The sequence below is a fragment of the Plectropomus leopardus genome, chromosome 11 (genome assembly GCF_026936395.1).
Source record: "Plectropomus leopardus strain MGB_pleo_1.0 chromosome 11, ASM2693639v1, whole genome shotgun sequence".
Classification (NCBI taxonomy): Eukaryota; Metazoa; Chordata; class Actinopteri; order Perciformes; family Serranidae; genus Plectropomus; species Plectropomus leopardus.
Genome location: NC_142186.1, coordinates 18,405,182 through 18,422,096, shown reverse-complemented (window position 1 = coordinate 18,422,096; position 16,915 = coordinate 18,405,182). Strand labels below are relative to the sequence as shown.

The 16,915-nt window shown below is 39.2% G+C and overlaps 1 protein-coding gene across 4 annotated transcripts in view; it reads left to right on the top strand.

Annotated features, from left to right (window-relative positions):
• Nucleotides 1-16,915, top strand: part of chn2 (chimerin 2) — a 30,792-nt gene that overhangs the window by 1,966 nt on the left and 11,911 nt on the right. For 2 of the 4 annotated variants that reach the window (XM_088084166.1, XM_088084165.1), the window contains 7 exons: nucleotides 529-604; nucleotides 1,553-1,847; nucleotides 10,522-10,560; nucleotides 13,238-13,293; nucleotides 15,958-15,989; nucleotides 16,186-16,299; nucleotides 16,463-16,733. In XM_088084166.1, coding sequence (XP_087940292.1) covers nucleotides 1,799-1,847; nucleotides 10,522-10,560; nucleotides 13,238-13,293; nucleotides 15,958-15,989; nucleotides 16,186-16,299; nucleotides 16,463-16,733 — 561 coding nt within the window. In that variant the 5' untranslated portion in view covers nucleotides 529-604; nucleotides 1,553-1,798. Of the gene's footprint in view, nucleotides 1-282; nucleotides 605-1,552; nucleotides 1,848-10,521; nucleotides 10,561-13,237; nucleotides 13,294-15,957; nucleotides 15,990-16,185; nucleotides 16,300-16,462; nucleotides 16,734-16,915 lie in introns of all 4 variants that reach the window. The other 2 variants (XM_088084164.1, XM_088084163.1) reach the window with 1 other exon arrangement.

The window sequence follows — 16,915 nt, the reverse complement described above, 5'->3', positions numbered from 1 at the left end:
GGGACATGTCAAAATGTCTTCTGTGAAAAACTTCTATAAGCCAGCATGCACAACAACAGGGACTGCAACTGCAAAACATAAATGGAGAGCACTAGTTATAAATGTTACTACTAAATTTTTTTTGTGTCTATCAGCATCTAACTCAAAATGTAAGTTTAGTGTATTGTTGTTTTTTATTGTTTTTATATCCTTCCCTCCTGGCAGATTTGTTTTTTATTTATTAGTTTTATTTAACTTTTTCATCATTTAACTATTTTTATTGCTGTTTGTCTTTCTTGCCAGGAACTGCTCCAGGTTATTGTATCCTTTTTCATCACTTAATTGCAGTTATAATATATCATATATTCTTCTAGTCCATATGAATGTGAAGTCAGAGCACTGCTGTAAAAGAGTTAAATGCTCCATCACTTTTTCCCTGCATAAGTACTCGTTGATGATACATGCTGGGATTTTTATAGCTGGAGTTTATAATGTTTGGCCACAAGGGGGCAGAAGAACTCCGAGCTAAACTGTGTGTTGTGTTCACAGACACTACAGTGGAAATGAAGTTACCCACAGCTGGGGAGAAGACTGTGGACTGTGATGTGACAGTTTATGTGAGCAGGTGGGGAATGCAACACACTTGACTGCTGCTTACAAAGCTGTGCATTAGTAGCTGATTTCACTTATTATTACACCTGTTTTTGTGGCAATTTTAAAAATCTGATAAGGCTTGAAGATAGGTATGTTTTGAGGTACCTTTTTTGTAATCAATATATACATATATAGATATTTTTTAAGTTACACACACTGATCTGGAAGCTGTCCACTACGACCACAGGACATCTGTTGGCCATGTTTAGCATTTAAGTGCCTTTGCCAAGAGCAGCAATATTAAAGCAGAAGGGATGCTGCTCTGTCACTTAACTCAGATTTATTTGCAGATTTATTTACAGGCAAAATAAAAAATTGCAGCAACCAAGTTGTTCATCAATAAAAGAATATAAAGCAATAAAGGAGTAGGAAGGCATAAAAAACCTTGGGTTTCAAAACCTCCCACTAAAGTATGCAGTTAGTACCACAGACACTACATCAATCTTTTTCTTTTTGATCCCAGGGAAAAGAAGTGAAAGCAGCCCCACCAGATGGCGCAAAACACCGACATTCATACTGGCATTGTCAACATAACATGACATCTAATGAAAATATGCCAAAGCTGGAACCATGTGGTTCAGCCAGTTGGGCCTTTGCATAAATCTAATATATCAGATAAAAAGTAGCGTTTGTTTTGGGTTCAGCAAACAGAGCTGAAGTCTGTTGTTCCGGGCTGCCAGTCGGGCTTGCTTACATCTGGAAACCCTGCTCCAAACTTTCACTTTAAGAAGGCGCGTCTACGCTGCAGTGTTTATTACAACCCTTAAAGTGGCACATGGAAACCATAGCTGATTTCTGCATGGCACAAATCTAGACCTCCAGATTCCGTGTGTCCGGTGTGGGTGAAATGTTTTGGAGAAACTGATCCACGGAGTATATTCCTGTGGCTTGTCTTGACTATTTTTATCTGTGGCGGCAGCACCTTCAGTGAATGCGGCAGCGCGAGCTCCTCACCGAGGCGCGCGGCGAGCCGAGGAGCAGGATCGGCGGATTCAGACAGACTGCTGGTGGGCTCGGGACCAGACGAGGCATGAAATAGTCACCGGTAGGGCCGTCAAAGGTGAACCACATTGGGACACGAGTGAAATGGAGGCACCGCCGGGCACGAGCTGCTGTGAGCGCACCTTGGCCAAACGGGAATAACCGAGCCGTGAAACGGGCTGGGATGGCAGCATCCAGTAACTCAAGTCTCTCAGGTTCATCTGTGTCCTCTGGTAAGAGTTCACACAACCCAGATTCTAACTACACACGGAGGCTTTGCACATAAACTATAATAATGAAGATGATAATGATGGTAATAATAATAATAATAATGTGGTATTTTTTAATTATGCATGTTCGTGTGCTTTAAAATGAATGCCCTTATTTGGCTTAATTCAAACTTTTTAAATTATTTTGTCTAAAACACCCCTAACATATGATCCATGATAAATGACATCCTTTTATTTCTCCATCTGCATCTCACACTTGCTTGGTAAACATTAAACAAGCATATCATTACAATAGCTTCCTGTGGCTGCTGTGATTTAGGATTAACGATAAGTGAAAAGCATCATCTGTTATGTCTGGGTTCAGTGGTGAAAACATTAGAAAGAAAGGACACCTTTCATGTGCAGGGGAATTATAAGGTTGTGAGATGCAGTCAGTCTGAGGTTGGGTTTTTGGATGTTATGATTAGATTGCCAATCATCTCCACAATTCTCTTATTTACTTTCCACTCGGCTGGCTTTAAGGATTATCTTTGGCCTGCATAGTCTACCATTTTCCAAAATGCAGCACTAGGATGGGTTATTGTAAAAAATCCTAATATGCTACGGTCCAGTGACATAATACAGTTCATACTGCCACAGTGTGCACAAAACTTCAATCGAATCCCCATTGCTTATAATGGGGTATAGCTCAGCAAGTCGCGTCTATTATATATTTTTAAAAATTTCAATTTCAAGGTTGAATTTTCACAGAACGAGAACTGAAAGTGGGTTAGCAGCTAATCAAACAAAGCCAGAATGAAATAGCTGCTCCATGCTTGTCTCTGTGTATATCCCATTCAGTGTTGATAAGGCGCATTGCTCTTGTTTGCCAGGGTATAAAGTACAAACTCCACTATCACAGGGCTGTTTGATGTGGAAGCCCCGCCAACAACCAGAGGCATGTGTGTGTGAGAGAGAGTGTGTGTGTGTGACAAGGGGAGGGATAGGCTGTTTATAATGTCAGGCTCAGCACTTTGGTTTTATGTTTCCACCAGTATTTTACAATTCACTGTGAATAGTTTAGAAAACGTTACTTTTTTCTCCAAGAATAAAAAAATGTTAATTAAATATTGCACGTCAGAGATGTAGGTTTATTACAGGGTGAGGACATTGTATAGTTTACATAGTGTTTGTTTTACTTTCTGACTCTCACTGCATCCCAACCACACCACACAGCAGAGTCACATTTCCCTTAGGTACTGCCCAGTGGGAGGGAAAGACGGTCGTTTCCAAGCTGATATAGCCTGTGGCAACCACATGCTTCACAGAGCATTATCTCATGTGTGCGTTTCAGAGAGCAGCGGATTTACTGTTTGACCACTGCTGCTTTAAGAGGAAAGTCTTTTCTCTCTGTGGCATTGGAGGGTTGTCATTACTTTTGGGCTCTCAATATAATTATCAGAGGTTACAAGCTGCGCTGCTGCCAGGGATAGAGTGGTTGTCACAAGGGTATTATTATTTTCATGCGAAGCTCTTTGGCAGTCAGACACAACATTTGAATAATCTAGTCTATGAGGCATATGACTCAAAAAATGAATCTCGGCTCAATTTCTGCTCCATATTAGGTCGTCTATTCTGGCTGCAAACAAAGTGCTCTCGGTGTAGTTATTTCAGCTGCTCCTGATGATAAATTTATCTGGTAATCTTGTTTAGAAGCTGTTTTTGGGGCAGAGTGAATAAATAAAGTTTATCCAACCTGTGTGACTGATGGCAGCTTTTTCTGCTGGGTATTGATTTATGATTATAGCAACAGTAATTATGTTATGGGAGCAGACATTGATTTATTTCTGTACTTCCTGCAAATTTATTGAAATTAGGGAACTATGGTATGTATGCAAAACCACCTTGTAATGTATAGCCTGGATTATATACACACAGTCTATACTGCAGCCCCGATACACAGGTGAAAATTACAGATGAGGCTTGACATAAAAAGATAATGACAAACTGAAGGGATTGCAACACAATTGCAGCATTTATGTTGCAATCTCTTCCTCTCCCTGCAGAGATATTTTCTGGCTATTCGTCTAGATCAGGGAGATTCCTACACATTCTTGGCACGGGTGGGCACTGAAGCATGTACTGTACCAGCAGCACACCATTTGCCAGACGGCTCCAGGAAATAAAGCTTTGAAAATAAATTGAGGGATAGAGCATGAAAGTATGCCTTCAGCTCCAGGCCTTAAATGACAAAATTGGTCAGGGAGGCAGAATTACAGCCATGTATTACAGAGAGAGGCTGTCTGCTCAACACGATCCTGCACATGTGTCTGCAGTTCACCTCCAAATCTTTCCACCACATCTATTTCTTGTCCTTACCAGTGTAAATCACGTAGGACTGGATTTGTGTCATCTGTGCTGACTGACTGAAATAGTCTGCATGTTTCACAGCATCAGCTAGGGTCAGGGAGTTTGTCCCCCCAAGTATTTAAATTCTGGTTGAACATATCCCAGTAGTCAATCCTGTGTTAATTACAACAACAGACTCTCAGTGGAAGACACAAGGCAACGCCAGAATCAGAATAATAAGTTACACTTTTGCCTCATCCAAATTCACCCAAAAAATCCTGTTCAAAACATACACTTTCTTTTTATTTTGTCCAGCCCAGTAGCACATAAACACACTCTAGAGACCCTCATACCTGTCACATATTATCTGGTCAGCACTATGGCAGTGTTGAAATGCTTGTTTTGGACCAGTGTAATACACAGATGGTCTCCCTGCTGTAGCTCTGCTGCATCCCACTGACAAGATAGTGTATGCATGTGTGTGTGTGTGTGTGTGTGTGTGTGTGTGTGTGTGTGTGTGTGTGTGTGTGTCTCTTTATGTGAGGGTCTGCATGTATCTGAGTAGTCCAGAATGTGTTGTTTCTGTATGTCATTTATGTATTTGAATAAGTGGCTGTGAAGTACACTGAGGCTTTTATAATCTGAATGTTGATACCTATTTCCTTTTTTCTCATCTAATGGATGGGTAATGAAGTTATTTAAAATTAATTTTTTTGTGTGTCAAGCCTGTCTAATGGCCAATGCAGATCTTCTTTGCTTCCCTCGCCAAGTTTAATCACGTTTGCAGTTGCAGGCCTTTAGAGAGCAATTTTTTAAATCAATAAATTAATATGATACCCTATATTTTAAGACACTCAATGAGAGTGAAAAAAAGTTTTCAACCCTCCCAGAGCATTCCCAAGAGGTATGATTGTTGGCACCATGCAAAGACAACCAGATTGCTTTCCGTTTTCTCCAGTCTAGTAACAGAGCTGGGGTTTTTTTGCCAGGTAGAGCCATTGCTATTTTTGCTACTGGGGATAGTAACTTCAAAGAACTCACATTGATAGTCTGTGCTAACTGAGGATAGCTACCGATAGCTACCAGGGAAAACAAAAGTGGTATCCTCTTCCTGTTTTGCTTGCTTAATGGCTGATGTACTTCCTTTGTGCTGTAAATCAATCCTTCATTTTCCCTGGAGATCTTACCTGGTGGCAGACAGAATTAAGCAGAGAAAATGAGCCTTACATGGAACCAGTCTAAACACAGATGGTGTCATTATTCTATGGCCATTACTTTGTGCAATCAACAGTTACTTCATAATAAGTTATAAGTAAAAAACTGTCTATTTCCTCTTCAAAATAAGAAAAATACTTAACTGGAAGTAGGAAAAGTTATGAGGTACTGATAACATTCCAGACATGAGTAGCCAGGTAGCCCAATGTTTGAACAAGCCTCTTTTTCTGAGAAGCCTCTCCAGTTCTGGCAGAGCAGAGAAAAACTCCTGACTAATGATAAAAATGATGTTGTGAAATATGTGGTTGTGCACCAATACCAGCTTGATCATCATCATCACCATCATCATTTTTCAGTCAGGGTCACCATAACGATGACCTTGAAAAGACTGGGTCACAAAGGATGTGATCATTGCCCAGCACACTCACAGCCTGAAATGAAAAAGACTGGAGATCCAGCAAAACAAACAAATGATCACAAACTCATTCACTTTCAGACAGACACCCCCAAATAGATGAGCCAGTCCTATCTCCAATTATGTATACAATTTTTTTGAAACAGCAAAAATGTTTTGAGGGATGCGTAATGCTAAACAAGTTATATTCTCTATTAACCTAATGAGGAAATGTTACTAATTCAATCTGCAAAATAGTCTCTAAAATCATTTTTCAGTTGTTTTTCCGCCATAATAGGCAGTCTTGCAGTAGTGTCTCTTTGTAGTGACTACAGCATTAAATTTACACACACACACACACACACACACACACACACACATATATATATATGTGTTTTTTTTAATCAAAATGTAAAAGAAATCACAATGTTTTTCTCACCTTCACCAAAGTGCTTTTGTTACTCAACCTAAGACAGCAGTCTGGACTCAACCCAAGGTCTGCTGTCAAGGACCTGCACTTGTGCTGTTACTGTACTGAACGCCCACTATCCGGCCTAACCACCTACATTTAAAGCCATGTGTGATACATGAATGTAGTGTTTCTTTACCTAAAAGAAAGAAGAAACGTCTCTGAACATAATACAGTCAGCTATTACATTGCAATAACATTGTAAATAAAAAAGTAGTAACTAATTTCTAGAATGCAGTGCTTTTATGAGCAGGTGCGTGTACACCATAAAAACATGGGGCATAAAAACGGAAATCAACACTTGAGGTTACTATCTGGTCTTAAGTTTTCACATAAGGAGACAGACTCATATCCTCTGGTGTGTAAACCTTTACAGCTCACAAGGTGATAGTGACAACACTCCAGTTTTACGTCGTCTGTGTTTCATTTTATACCTTTTCTTTAGCTGTGACAATAGTTGTGTTGCCAGTATCTTGCAATGAAACAGCACACAAGATTTGTTGGAGTGACAGCTGTGCAACTTATATTTCATGTGTTTACAGGCGGACCTTGAAGTCACATCTTGTATTAATTAATAACCAGCATAGGGAGGAGAGGATAGATATTTTATCACTGAGGTCCAGTGTTAATATTCTTGTTTTGATCCTTGCAGGAAAAAAAATATAAGCTGAAGACTTAAAGGGTTAAAAAACAGAAAACAACTCAAGTGTTCAAAGAAAACTTCACCATCAATTATGTCTAATTTATTATGAGTTTTTTTAGTCTTTCAAAAACAGTATAAACTCCTAACCGTCTGGTACTGTACAGGCTGTTAGAAAGAGAAACCCCCTGGTCTCATACTTAAAAAGTCTGTGCATCAGTGTGCCAAGTACTTCAGGTTCTTAAATCCCAAAAAGCAAGTACTTTTTCCTACCTGACAAATGTGCAGACACAACAGACTTTGAATGAATTGTTATAATATACAAAAGCTAATCGATGTTTACATTATGCCTTGCGCGGAAAGGGCAGGTAAAATCAGCTCCATATTCCCTGTACTGATTCACTGTCCATACGCAACAAATAAAACCACAAAATATTACATGTTATTTAATTGCCAGCCATGCCACATTACATAAGTTAGTTAGTTACACTAATGACGACAGCATGTAGGTTTTTAAGTCAAAATAAAACTATTCAATTTGCTGTGTCACCTAAAATAGTCTAGTGGGATGTTTTATTTGGACTTGACATGGTTGCATCTGGATAAATGAGATGTCTCCACACAGACAACGTTAGATCCTCTCTGTTGACATTTGTCTTTTTTCACTAAAATAAGTGACACTGAACATGACTCTGCTCAGGTCATAAAAGGCTCCAAACCTGTTGTCAGCTTGTACTCGACATGACTTATTGTTTTGTGTGCTGAGGTAGTTTTCTTTTTTGTATGTGTGCAGACTCTCGAGCAGACGTTATCTCAGGGGATAAAAGTCTAAGGCGAGCTTGATCCTCATTCATCACATATTCTCTTTGTCACCAAAGCAAATATGTGCTGGTAATTATTTTATTGAATGCCTCTGACTGGTGAGTAATGGAGGGCAACACAATTAATAGCTGTTTCTTTGGAGGGGAAGAACCCTTCGGCTGCTCCAGAATTTTAAATTCTCCCTGATCATCAGACGCTGCACAAACTCTGAGCTGCTTGGAAATTCTTTTTGATGTTCTTTTTCTGTGTGTGTTTGTGTGCATGTGTGTCTCTGTGTGTGTGTTTGATTGAGAGTGGGTATGTACAGTGTAGCCTGATGTATTTGTGTGTGTGTTGTGAAAGTGTGTGCTGGTGTTTGCATCAGAATCGACCCTTAAGAGCTCCCTATTCCGAGCCGGAGCTGCTGCAGAATTCCAGACTGAAATGCCATTCGTCATTAAAAAGAATCAGATTGAAAAGCGAGTATTTGGCAGCCAACCAGAAGAAATCACATTCTTTAAACAAGCCGCAGTGGAATAAATCTTTCAGACTGTAGCCAGCGCAATACACAGTGACAAAGCTTCAGCGTTAGGACAATACATTTTCCAAGGCAGCTTGGCCACACATCGGCAAACGGAGCCTGAAGCCTATTTATTTGTATTTGAAGGCACACATTCTGTGGAGCTTTCAGCAACGTTTACTCTCAAAACATCCACTTATCAGTCAAGCTGCTTTTTCATAATCTACATAATTATTCAGCATTTGATCATATGCACCTATCTTGTCTTTCCTGTGTAATTAATTCAGCTCTTTCCAAAGTAACAGCGTTATTATTATGAGGAGCAATGATGAGCTTTGGGTATGTTTAATATTGTTGCAACCAGCCTCCAGTCGAGCTCCTGCTGCAGTGAGCAGACAAACCAGCATGAAGGATATACTCTGATTGCCTGCTCTGTAAGCGCCGTCACTTAAACAGATAAATATAGCAGAAGAATATACAGAGACTTTAAGAGAACTAGTGATTTGGTTTGTGCCATTTATGTGAGTAAGTTTCACAATTTTGCTGTCCATACGTCAGTGCCCGCATCCAACAAGTGCTCACTGGTTTTCAGGCTTGTAGGTGTGTGTCATTATTTTCCCTCAGGCCAGAGGGGTGTGGCACTTGATCTGCTGATGAGTGCAAAGGAATGTTTTAACAACATGTATCTTCTGGACCAACATGATTCATTATTCACACAGTCCTTCAGTTCTTCAGAATTGGTGCAGCAAGTTTAAAGTGGTAAGAAACAACTTTCTCCCCCTAGCTATTTTAATAGGGGTGGGGGGAAAATAAATTTGGCATAGTATCATGATATTTTTGCGTTGCAGTATTATATCAATACACAGACACAAAGTATTGATTTTTCTATTGTATAAATTATTAACAATGCGAACAAAAATTAAACTTTTGGCAACTTATTAAATTAGCCTTTACATTCCAATAGATACATTTTGCGGCAATATAAATGACTGAAGAGAGACTAGACTGAAACTGTAATCTTATTAGATAAAACAGATGCTGACAAAGTGTTAGGACATAACTTGCATTTGAAAAACAGTTAATAAATCACAACATGCTGCAATATATATGTAATCAAAATTCTCAGTCAGCATATTACAAAATGTTTAAAAGTGCAATAATATTGTATTGTGACATAAATATCATGATAATATCATATTGTGGGCCTCTGGTGATTTCCACCCATAGTGTTTCCAAGTGGTATCTCAGTTGGCGCCACTCTCGCAAAGATAGCCATATTGCTTTCCATTTGCTTCAGAGCATAAAAATATAAGAAATAAGAAATTGCTGATTTTTGTTAATAACATGGAATTATTACCAGCAAGTTAAATGATTGTTATTAGAGGAATGGTTATTACTTTCTCTTGGGTATGCTTTGCTTCAACCAATGAGTTAACAAAAATATTGTGTTGTAATATTATAATTATAGCTTTGTTTGTAACATAATACAGAGGCAACATCATTATTTGAGTTTAAAGGTTCTTACCTGACCTTAGAAACAAGACCGTCTTCAACATATGGAGTTGCTTTGGTGTGAGATGAGGTTCAAACGTTTTGTCACCGTGATTATCATGAGTGAAAATATGCCGCACTATTTATGTCATAATGAAGGCCAGGCATTTTATTACATCACTTGCAGTGTAGTACGGTAGCCAATTTTGCCACAATTCTGACTCGTTTAGTGACACATTTTATTACGGGTCATTACTTCGGTACTTGGGTACTACAGTAAATTATCTCTTGCTACAGGGCATTTACTTCATCACCTCTCTAACTCTTTTCAACGTAATGCAACAGCACCATCATATATTTCAGGAATGTGTTCACATAATTATAAATCAGCCATCATGTTTCCCAGAGGAAAATCTTACTGCTGGTTGTTAGTTCTAAATTGTATTTACTTACAGTAATTTTGATTGGTGTGTTTGTGTGTTTTTTGGGACCCTGCTGGCGGGTAATATAGATCAGGTGTGTGCCGACAAGATGTTTAGCGAAACAAGCGGACATTTGTATCGATTGCCCTTGAAGTAGAGACGCTGATTAGAAGTGTATTCATTGATGCATCTCAAGAGGCAGCTGCACAGTGTGAGGCCATATGCATAATTATAACAGAGAGATAAACAACAGTGACAAAATCATGGCGAAGGGCTCACAGTTAGTCCACTGGGAGATGGATAGATGCGGAGATTATAATGAGAGAAAACAGGGCACAGTCTATTAACACCACTGTGAGTTAATAACAGAAACCTGCTTTATTTTTGTGTTTTACAGACCCTGAGGATTACCAACCACCCATATGGAAGTCCTACTGTGAGTAACCAATTCATTTTATATGTTGATTAGCATCTTTTTGACTGACTTGACCTGATTCTGGCCTTTTGTGCGTTTCTTTAAATATCGGCACATTTTTTTGGGTGTCTATAAATAACAAAGCAACATTTTTTTGTACTTGGAAGAATTGGGTTTTGTTGTATATAGTACAATTAAATACCGTGCAGGTTCCAAAAGGCTTGTACACACACACACACACACACACACACACACACACACACACACACATTGCACACACTCAAACACACTCGCCCACACAACACATCCATGCATGCACAAATGCAAAGCAGTGGATTCCTGATCTCTGAGTAAAATAGGTTACCATCATCCGGGGAAAATAAGATTTTCTACCTGCAAAGCGGCTCAGCTGAAATAGGGTCCTCAGAACACCCACCTCATTATACAATGTTTTTACCATGTGGGAGGAAATGGATTGACTACTCAGAATATATTCAGAGCATCTGTTAAAGCAGAGCACACATAATTTCAGCTGAGTCTGTCCTAACACTGATTTCAGTTTAACCAATTACAATTTATACCCTTCATATACATTTTTTCCTGTAATTGAATGTCTCTCTCTGTATAATTTTCCAATGATGCTGTTTCCCATCTTCTCTGGATTCTACTGGTCCTCTGCTGAGGTATTTTTAGAGCTCGCTGTGTCACAGGAATGGATGATGTCCAGATCTTGCTGATTGGCTTAAGTCAACCCGACAAAACATGAAAAAGTCACAGCGAGGAGTCTTCCTTCCCCAGCCTGGAGAATCTGCTGCGGTGAAGACTTAGCTCAGCCTCAAACAGTGATTTCTTTGCTGTAGTACCGGTTGTTGGAAATGGGGACACTGTTGTGGCATTCGGCCCACATCCACATCTCACAAAGTTATAGATGAAGCCAAACAAACAAGAGTGAGAGCATTAAGTATCAAACAGTAAAGATTGTTATTCTGTTAAAGAAGCAATGTTTAGGATTTTGTGGTATCTAGTGGTAAGGATTGCAGATTGCAAGCAGCTGAAACTTCTCCATATTAGGATTCCTTCATCTTCACTGTTTAGGAGGCTTTTACAGCGAGCCAAATTATCTGCAAAGATCTCTTCTTCTCCAATACAAACAGACACGGTGATAAAAAACCCCAGTAAAAACACAGAATAAAGCAGTTTTGCAGTAGAAATCAGTGTTTCTTCGATGCTGTTCAGCTCATCACAGACAGGCCACAAGCCCGCCCAGCACCTGCTAATGTGTGCCCACTGGTTCGTGGGCTCCCGTTTTGAAGACTCAAGTCAGGCATTTCAGCTAACACATCTTGGTTTTTTGGAGCCAAAGGTGACCATATTTGGCTGGAGCTGTGGAGGAGCAAGAGGAGGATCTGTATTACAGACTGTAGAGACATGTTGCAGTCAGCCCTGCCCTTTAATATGCCTCAATTTGGGCCTCAACAAAATGTCAACGAGTGAGTTATATAATAATTCAAACCCTGTGCATGTGTCATAAAGAGGCAAATTATATGCATCAAAACTGTTTTTTGTACATGGCTGTAAACATTATATTTCTGCTGTAAAGTTGGGCATTTGAACATGGGAGTCTTCAAGGACTAACTTGCTTTTGCAGCCAGCCTCAAGTGGCCATTCAGTGAAGTACAGTTTTTGGTACTTCCGCATTGGCTTCATTTTTCAGCCTTTGAGGTTGCAGCTTGATGTAGAGCCAGTGTTTGGTTTGTGCGTTTTGGGCTGCTGTGAAAACATGGCAATGCAATATGGTGGACTCCATGGATGAGGACTCACTCCCTATGTAGATAAAAATGTCTTATTCTAAGGTCACAAAAACACAATGATATTCAATTTAACTGAAGAAAACTTACTCATTACATTCAATTTCTGCCAGTATATCTCCCTAAATCCTTCACACTGGATCTTTAGCATCGTAGGATTCTATAAAGAGTCTGGTTTGGAAATGTGGCAATTTGTCAGATAAAAGAGAGACTTAAGCTCTTGACAGATAAAGGATTAAAAATCGAATATAAAGAAATGAACCGCTCTCAGCAGAAACAGCAGCAGTGCTTCAGCTTCTCTCACTTTTTATTCACTAATCGTAACATACTCATTCTGTAAGGCTGCTGAGGTGTTTGTGGCGATTTCTCCGACTGGCACAAATCCCTCAATTCCATTTTCAGTCGCTTCACTGATTTACTTAGAGTTCTCCCAGAACTTTTTAGTACATCTGATACAGAGGAGCTTGGATTTACAGTATGTGTATTTAGAAGTGTTAGTATTTATGTTTCGCAGGATTGTAAGTGCACATTCAGTAAGTGCACAACAGGTCTTAATTTACACAAATGGATTGCAGATATATAGCTCCTGTCATGTAAACCACTAACTGCTTAGCTTTGCATATATAAGCTAATTGCTCCTGTTGTACCGTGTTACCTCTGAACTGAGTCACAGCTTCAGTCAAACTAAAGGCTGTTAAGTGGAGATGTTGTTTGATGTCCAGTGTCTGAAAGCTGCACTGTATCATTTAATTTCCTGCATCTAAAGTGTGTATTAAGTTTATTTTGGTAACAAACCGACATCATGCATGTAATTATAACTTGTGCTGAGCAGTGTGCCCAACTCAGAGGGGCACAGCGCTTTAATTAACATCCATGTGTTTCTCTAACAGTGTACCAGTTACAGCAGGAAGCCCCGAGACCAAAGAGGATCACATGTCCTCAGGAGGTCAGTACATCAGTAAATCTGTACACAATCAGCTACTGTTTAGGACTACAATGTTCAGTTTCATATATTTAACTATTTATTTTTAAAATATGAACACATAATAGCAAATGCGAGTTTCACATTCTCAGAAACCAACCAAGCTTCAACAGTGTCAGCAAAGAAAACCTGTTATACCTCATAAATGGGAAGCCAGACACAGTTTTTTGGTATTTTACGATCAATGACTCATTGATTAATTTAGTCATTTTTTTCAGCGTTATGACCGTAAATGGTTGAAATAATGTACACTAACTACATACACAAAAGTCATAATAAAAAGTTACATAGCATACTTCATACCACAAGATGTGATACAATGTGCTTCACAAAAGTGAAAAATATCCCTTAAACGACAGAAGCAAGAGAGGATAGTTTTTTTTTTGGTCATGTGACAATGAACTACTAAGGTTCAGACTAAACCACCTGTGGGCTCCCTTTCTTTCTTTTTACAGCCACACTGCATTTTGCAGACTCAGTTTTGGCTCTCAGGTTTTAGCCTGGAAAACATTCACTGAGAAATGATTGAGCCCGGCAGCTGGAAGCCAGACCAATCAGTAACCTACAGGGAGTGACTAGCTGCTTCTTGAACGCCCACCCCTCATGAGTAACTGTTAAAACCTGCCAGTATACTACAGTTAAAAAAACTCAAGTATGATCCTCTATTGCATGGTTTATTCTTTGCCTTCTATGTATTTAAAATGTCTTTTGGTAAATTGTTTAGGAGAAATTTGTAGTTTTCAGAAAATTGTGCATGTTTAACCCTAAAAGATTTGGAGGATGTGTTAGAAATATTCCATCTCTACTAAAAAGATCTGTAACTTTTGATGATATCGACTTGATTTCTCTAACTCAGACAGCTGAAAACTAATATAAGCTTCAGTTTAACTTTGTAATTTTTGCACAGAACAGTAAGAGTGGATTTTATGTTCGGCCATCACTTACATAGAAAGCACATTAGGAAGGAATTGACAGTAGTGCTGCAATGCTGAATAGTTAGTTAGGGTTTATTTGTGATAAAGCACATAAATTAAATATAAGCTATCTGTGAGATTGTGGTAACAACTTATAATGGCTTATATAAAATGTCACACACAAAGGACATAAATTAGATAAAATTAAAACATTCTAAATCACTGCTACATTTTGAATATTAGCGTAGATAAAATTAACATAGAATAAGTGCAGAGCCCATGCAGCCCATGTTCAAAGGCTTTGTCCTTGCTACAGCAGCCACAGGTTTAAATCCACCTATGGCCCTTTGCTGCATGCAATCCCCTCTCTCTCACCCCTTTTCATTCTATAGCTGCTCTATCTAATGAAGGCCAAAAAAGCCCCCCAAAAATCTTTTAAAAAATAAATAAATTTAAAATCTGTAGAAGTATAGTTAAAATGGAGAGATGTTAAAAAAGAGGAATAATTACCATATTTACAGTAAGACCAACAGTTTCTAAGCACACGTTATATCTCTTAAAAATGAATCTGCAACTAATTTGACAATTGATTCATCGGTTTGAGGTTTTCTTTCAAAATTCTCTGACTAGAGCTTCTTAAATGTGAATATTTTCTGGTTTCTTTACTCCTTTATGGCAGTAAACTGAATATCTATCTATAACAAAGTTTTAACTATTACATCATTTGCCAACTAATTTGATAATCAATTGATTGGTGTGAATATTTTTCTAGGAAAAAAAGTGTGAAATTTCTTTGATTCCAGCTTCTCTAATGTGAATATTTTTAGCTTGTGAAATAACTCTCTTTGATTTGTTGACAAAAAAAGAAAAAGTTGCAATCGTAATGGAGAGGAAATGATCAGAGCATGCAGAAACCTGTTTCAGCGATCATACATGTGCCTGACTATTGTTTTAAGACTTGAGCATTTTACCAATTTACAGCAAGAACAGTAACAAGTATAGTAACTGGGAGCAAGCAGCGGGGACACTTTTGATGGACAGCACAGACTTTATTCCCTTGGCTGTGTGAACACAAGAAGTTACTATACTTGTTACTGCCCTCGCTCTGCAAACTGTCAGGCTTCTATTGTACAGCCTAGCAGAAGTGATGCATGTCTCATCCTATTTTGAGTCTAGCCACACTATGATGAGCAAAGTGAAAGCTGTGGGCTGGCTGTATGAAATTAGTGGCTATCCATTAATTCAAACTACAAAGTGATGTTTGACATATTACAGAATCCACTATGATCATAACTGTGAATTCTATCTTCTTTGAAGGTGTATGGAAAGAGGATCTGGATAGTAAAAATGGTCATATGTGAGATGACATGTACAGGATGAGAAATGTGTTTTTTTAGCCATATCCTTTGATTTTTTTTAATGCAGACACACTACACACCCCAGCGTGACACAGTAACACACTAAATATTAATTCTTTGCAGCTGGCTGTCATCACCAGCTGTTTTCCTGCACTGCCTCTAATTCATCTCCACACTCTGTGATTTGGCTTTATGGTTTGGTAGCTGCAAATAGACGTGGGGGCACAGATGGAGATAATCTGTTCTGTGGTGTGGAGTCCTTTATCTTTCACACAGGCTGCAAGAACAATTTGCAAAGCCATTTAATTGAGCTTTCATATCGTATCACTCCAGCCAATATGTCTTCTGCTTTACAGATGGAGAGCAGACCCAAATACTACGGCAGAGAGTGAGTGTGATTACTCTCATTGTTTTTATGCCTTTTTTTCAGATTGTAATGTGCTCAGAATGGTTTTATTTATCATTACTGCCTTATTAGATGTGGTTTAAGTGGGTGGATGTGTATTTTGTGTGTGTTTTTGTGTCTTTTTGCTTGCTGACCGAAACATGCAGACAGTTATACATGCTGATTTTTTTTCCCACAGGTTTCATGGCATGATCTCTCGAGAATATGCAGATGAGCTTCTGGCGGGAGCAGAGGGTGCTTACCTCATCAGGGAGAGCCAAAGACAGCCAGGGACACACACCTTGGCCTTAAGGTACCAATACCATCAGTATGCAGCACAGAATCCCCTGAAAGGTCGGCCTTATCAGCAGCCCGGTCCTCACTCAGTCTCCACATTGTTCACTTTTATTCATCAGCTGAAACAACTCTGTCTCTGCTTATCTTCACTCCCTCTGTCTTCATGCATCTCGAACCAGGTTTGGGCACCAGACCCTCAACTACAGATTGTTCTATGATGGGAAGCACTTTGTCGGGGAGAAGAGGTTCGAGTCGGTCCATGACCTTGTGACGGATGCCCTTATCACTCTCTACATCGAGACCAAGGCGGCGGAGTACATTGCCAAAATGACCACGAACCCCATCTATGAGCATCTTGGTTACACCTCGTTGCTCAAGGACAAGATGGTGCACAGGCTGAACCGCGGACGCACAGAACCACGCAGGGTCACCTTCCAGAGAGATGAAAAGGTTAGTTTTATGACTGATGATTTCAGTGCACTGTACTTTAGTGCAAGCAGTGGGTGGTGAGACTGGCTGAAAGGTTTAAAGTTCAAGCATTTACCTCGCTGACGTATCTTTGAAAACAACACTACTTCACAGATGCTGTTGCATTACTGAAACGTAAAGTCAGTGAATCAGTTAAAAGGTTG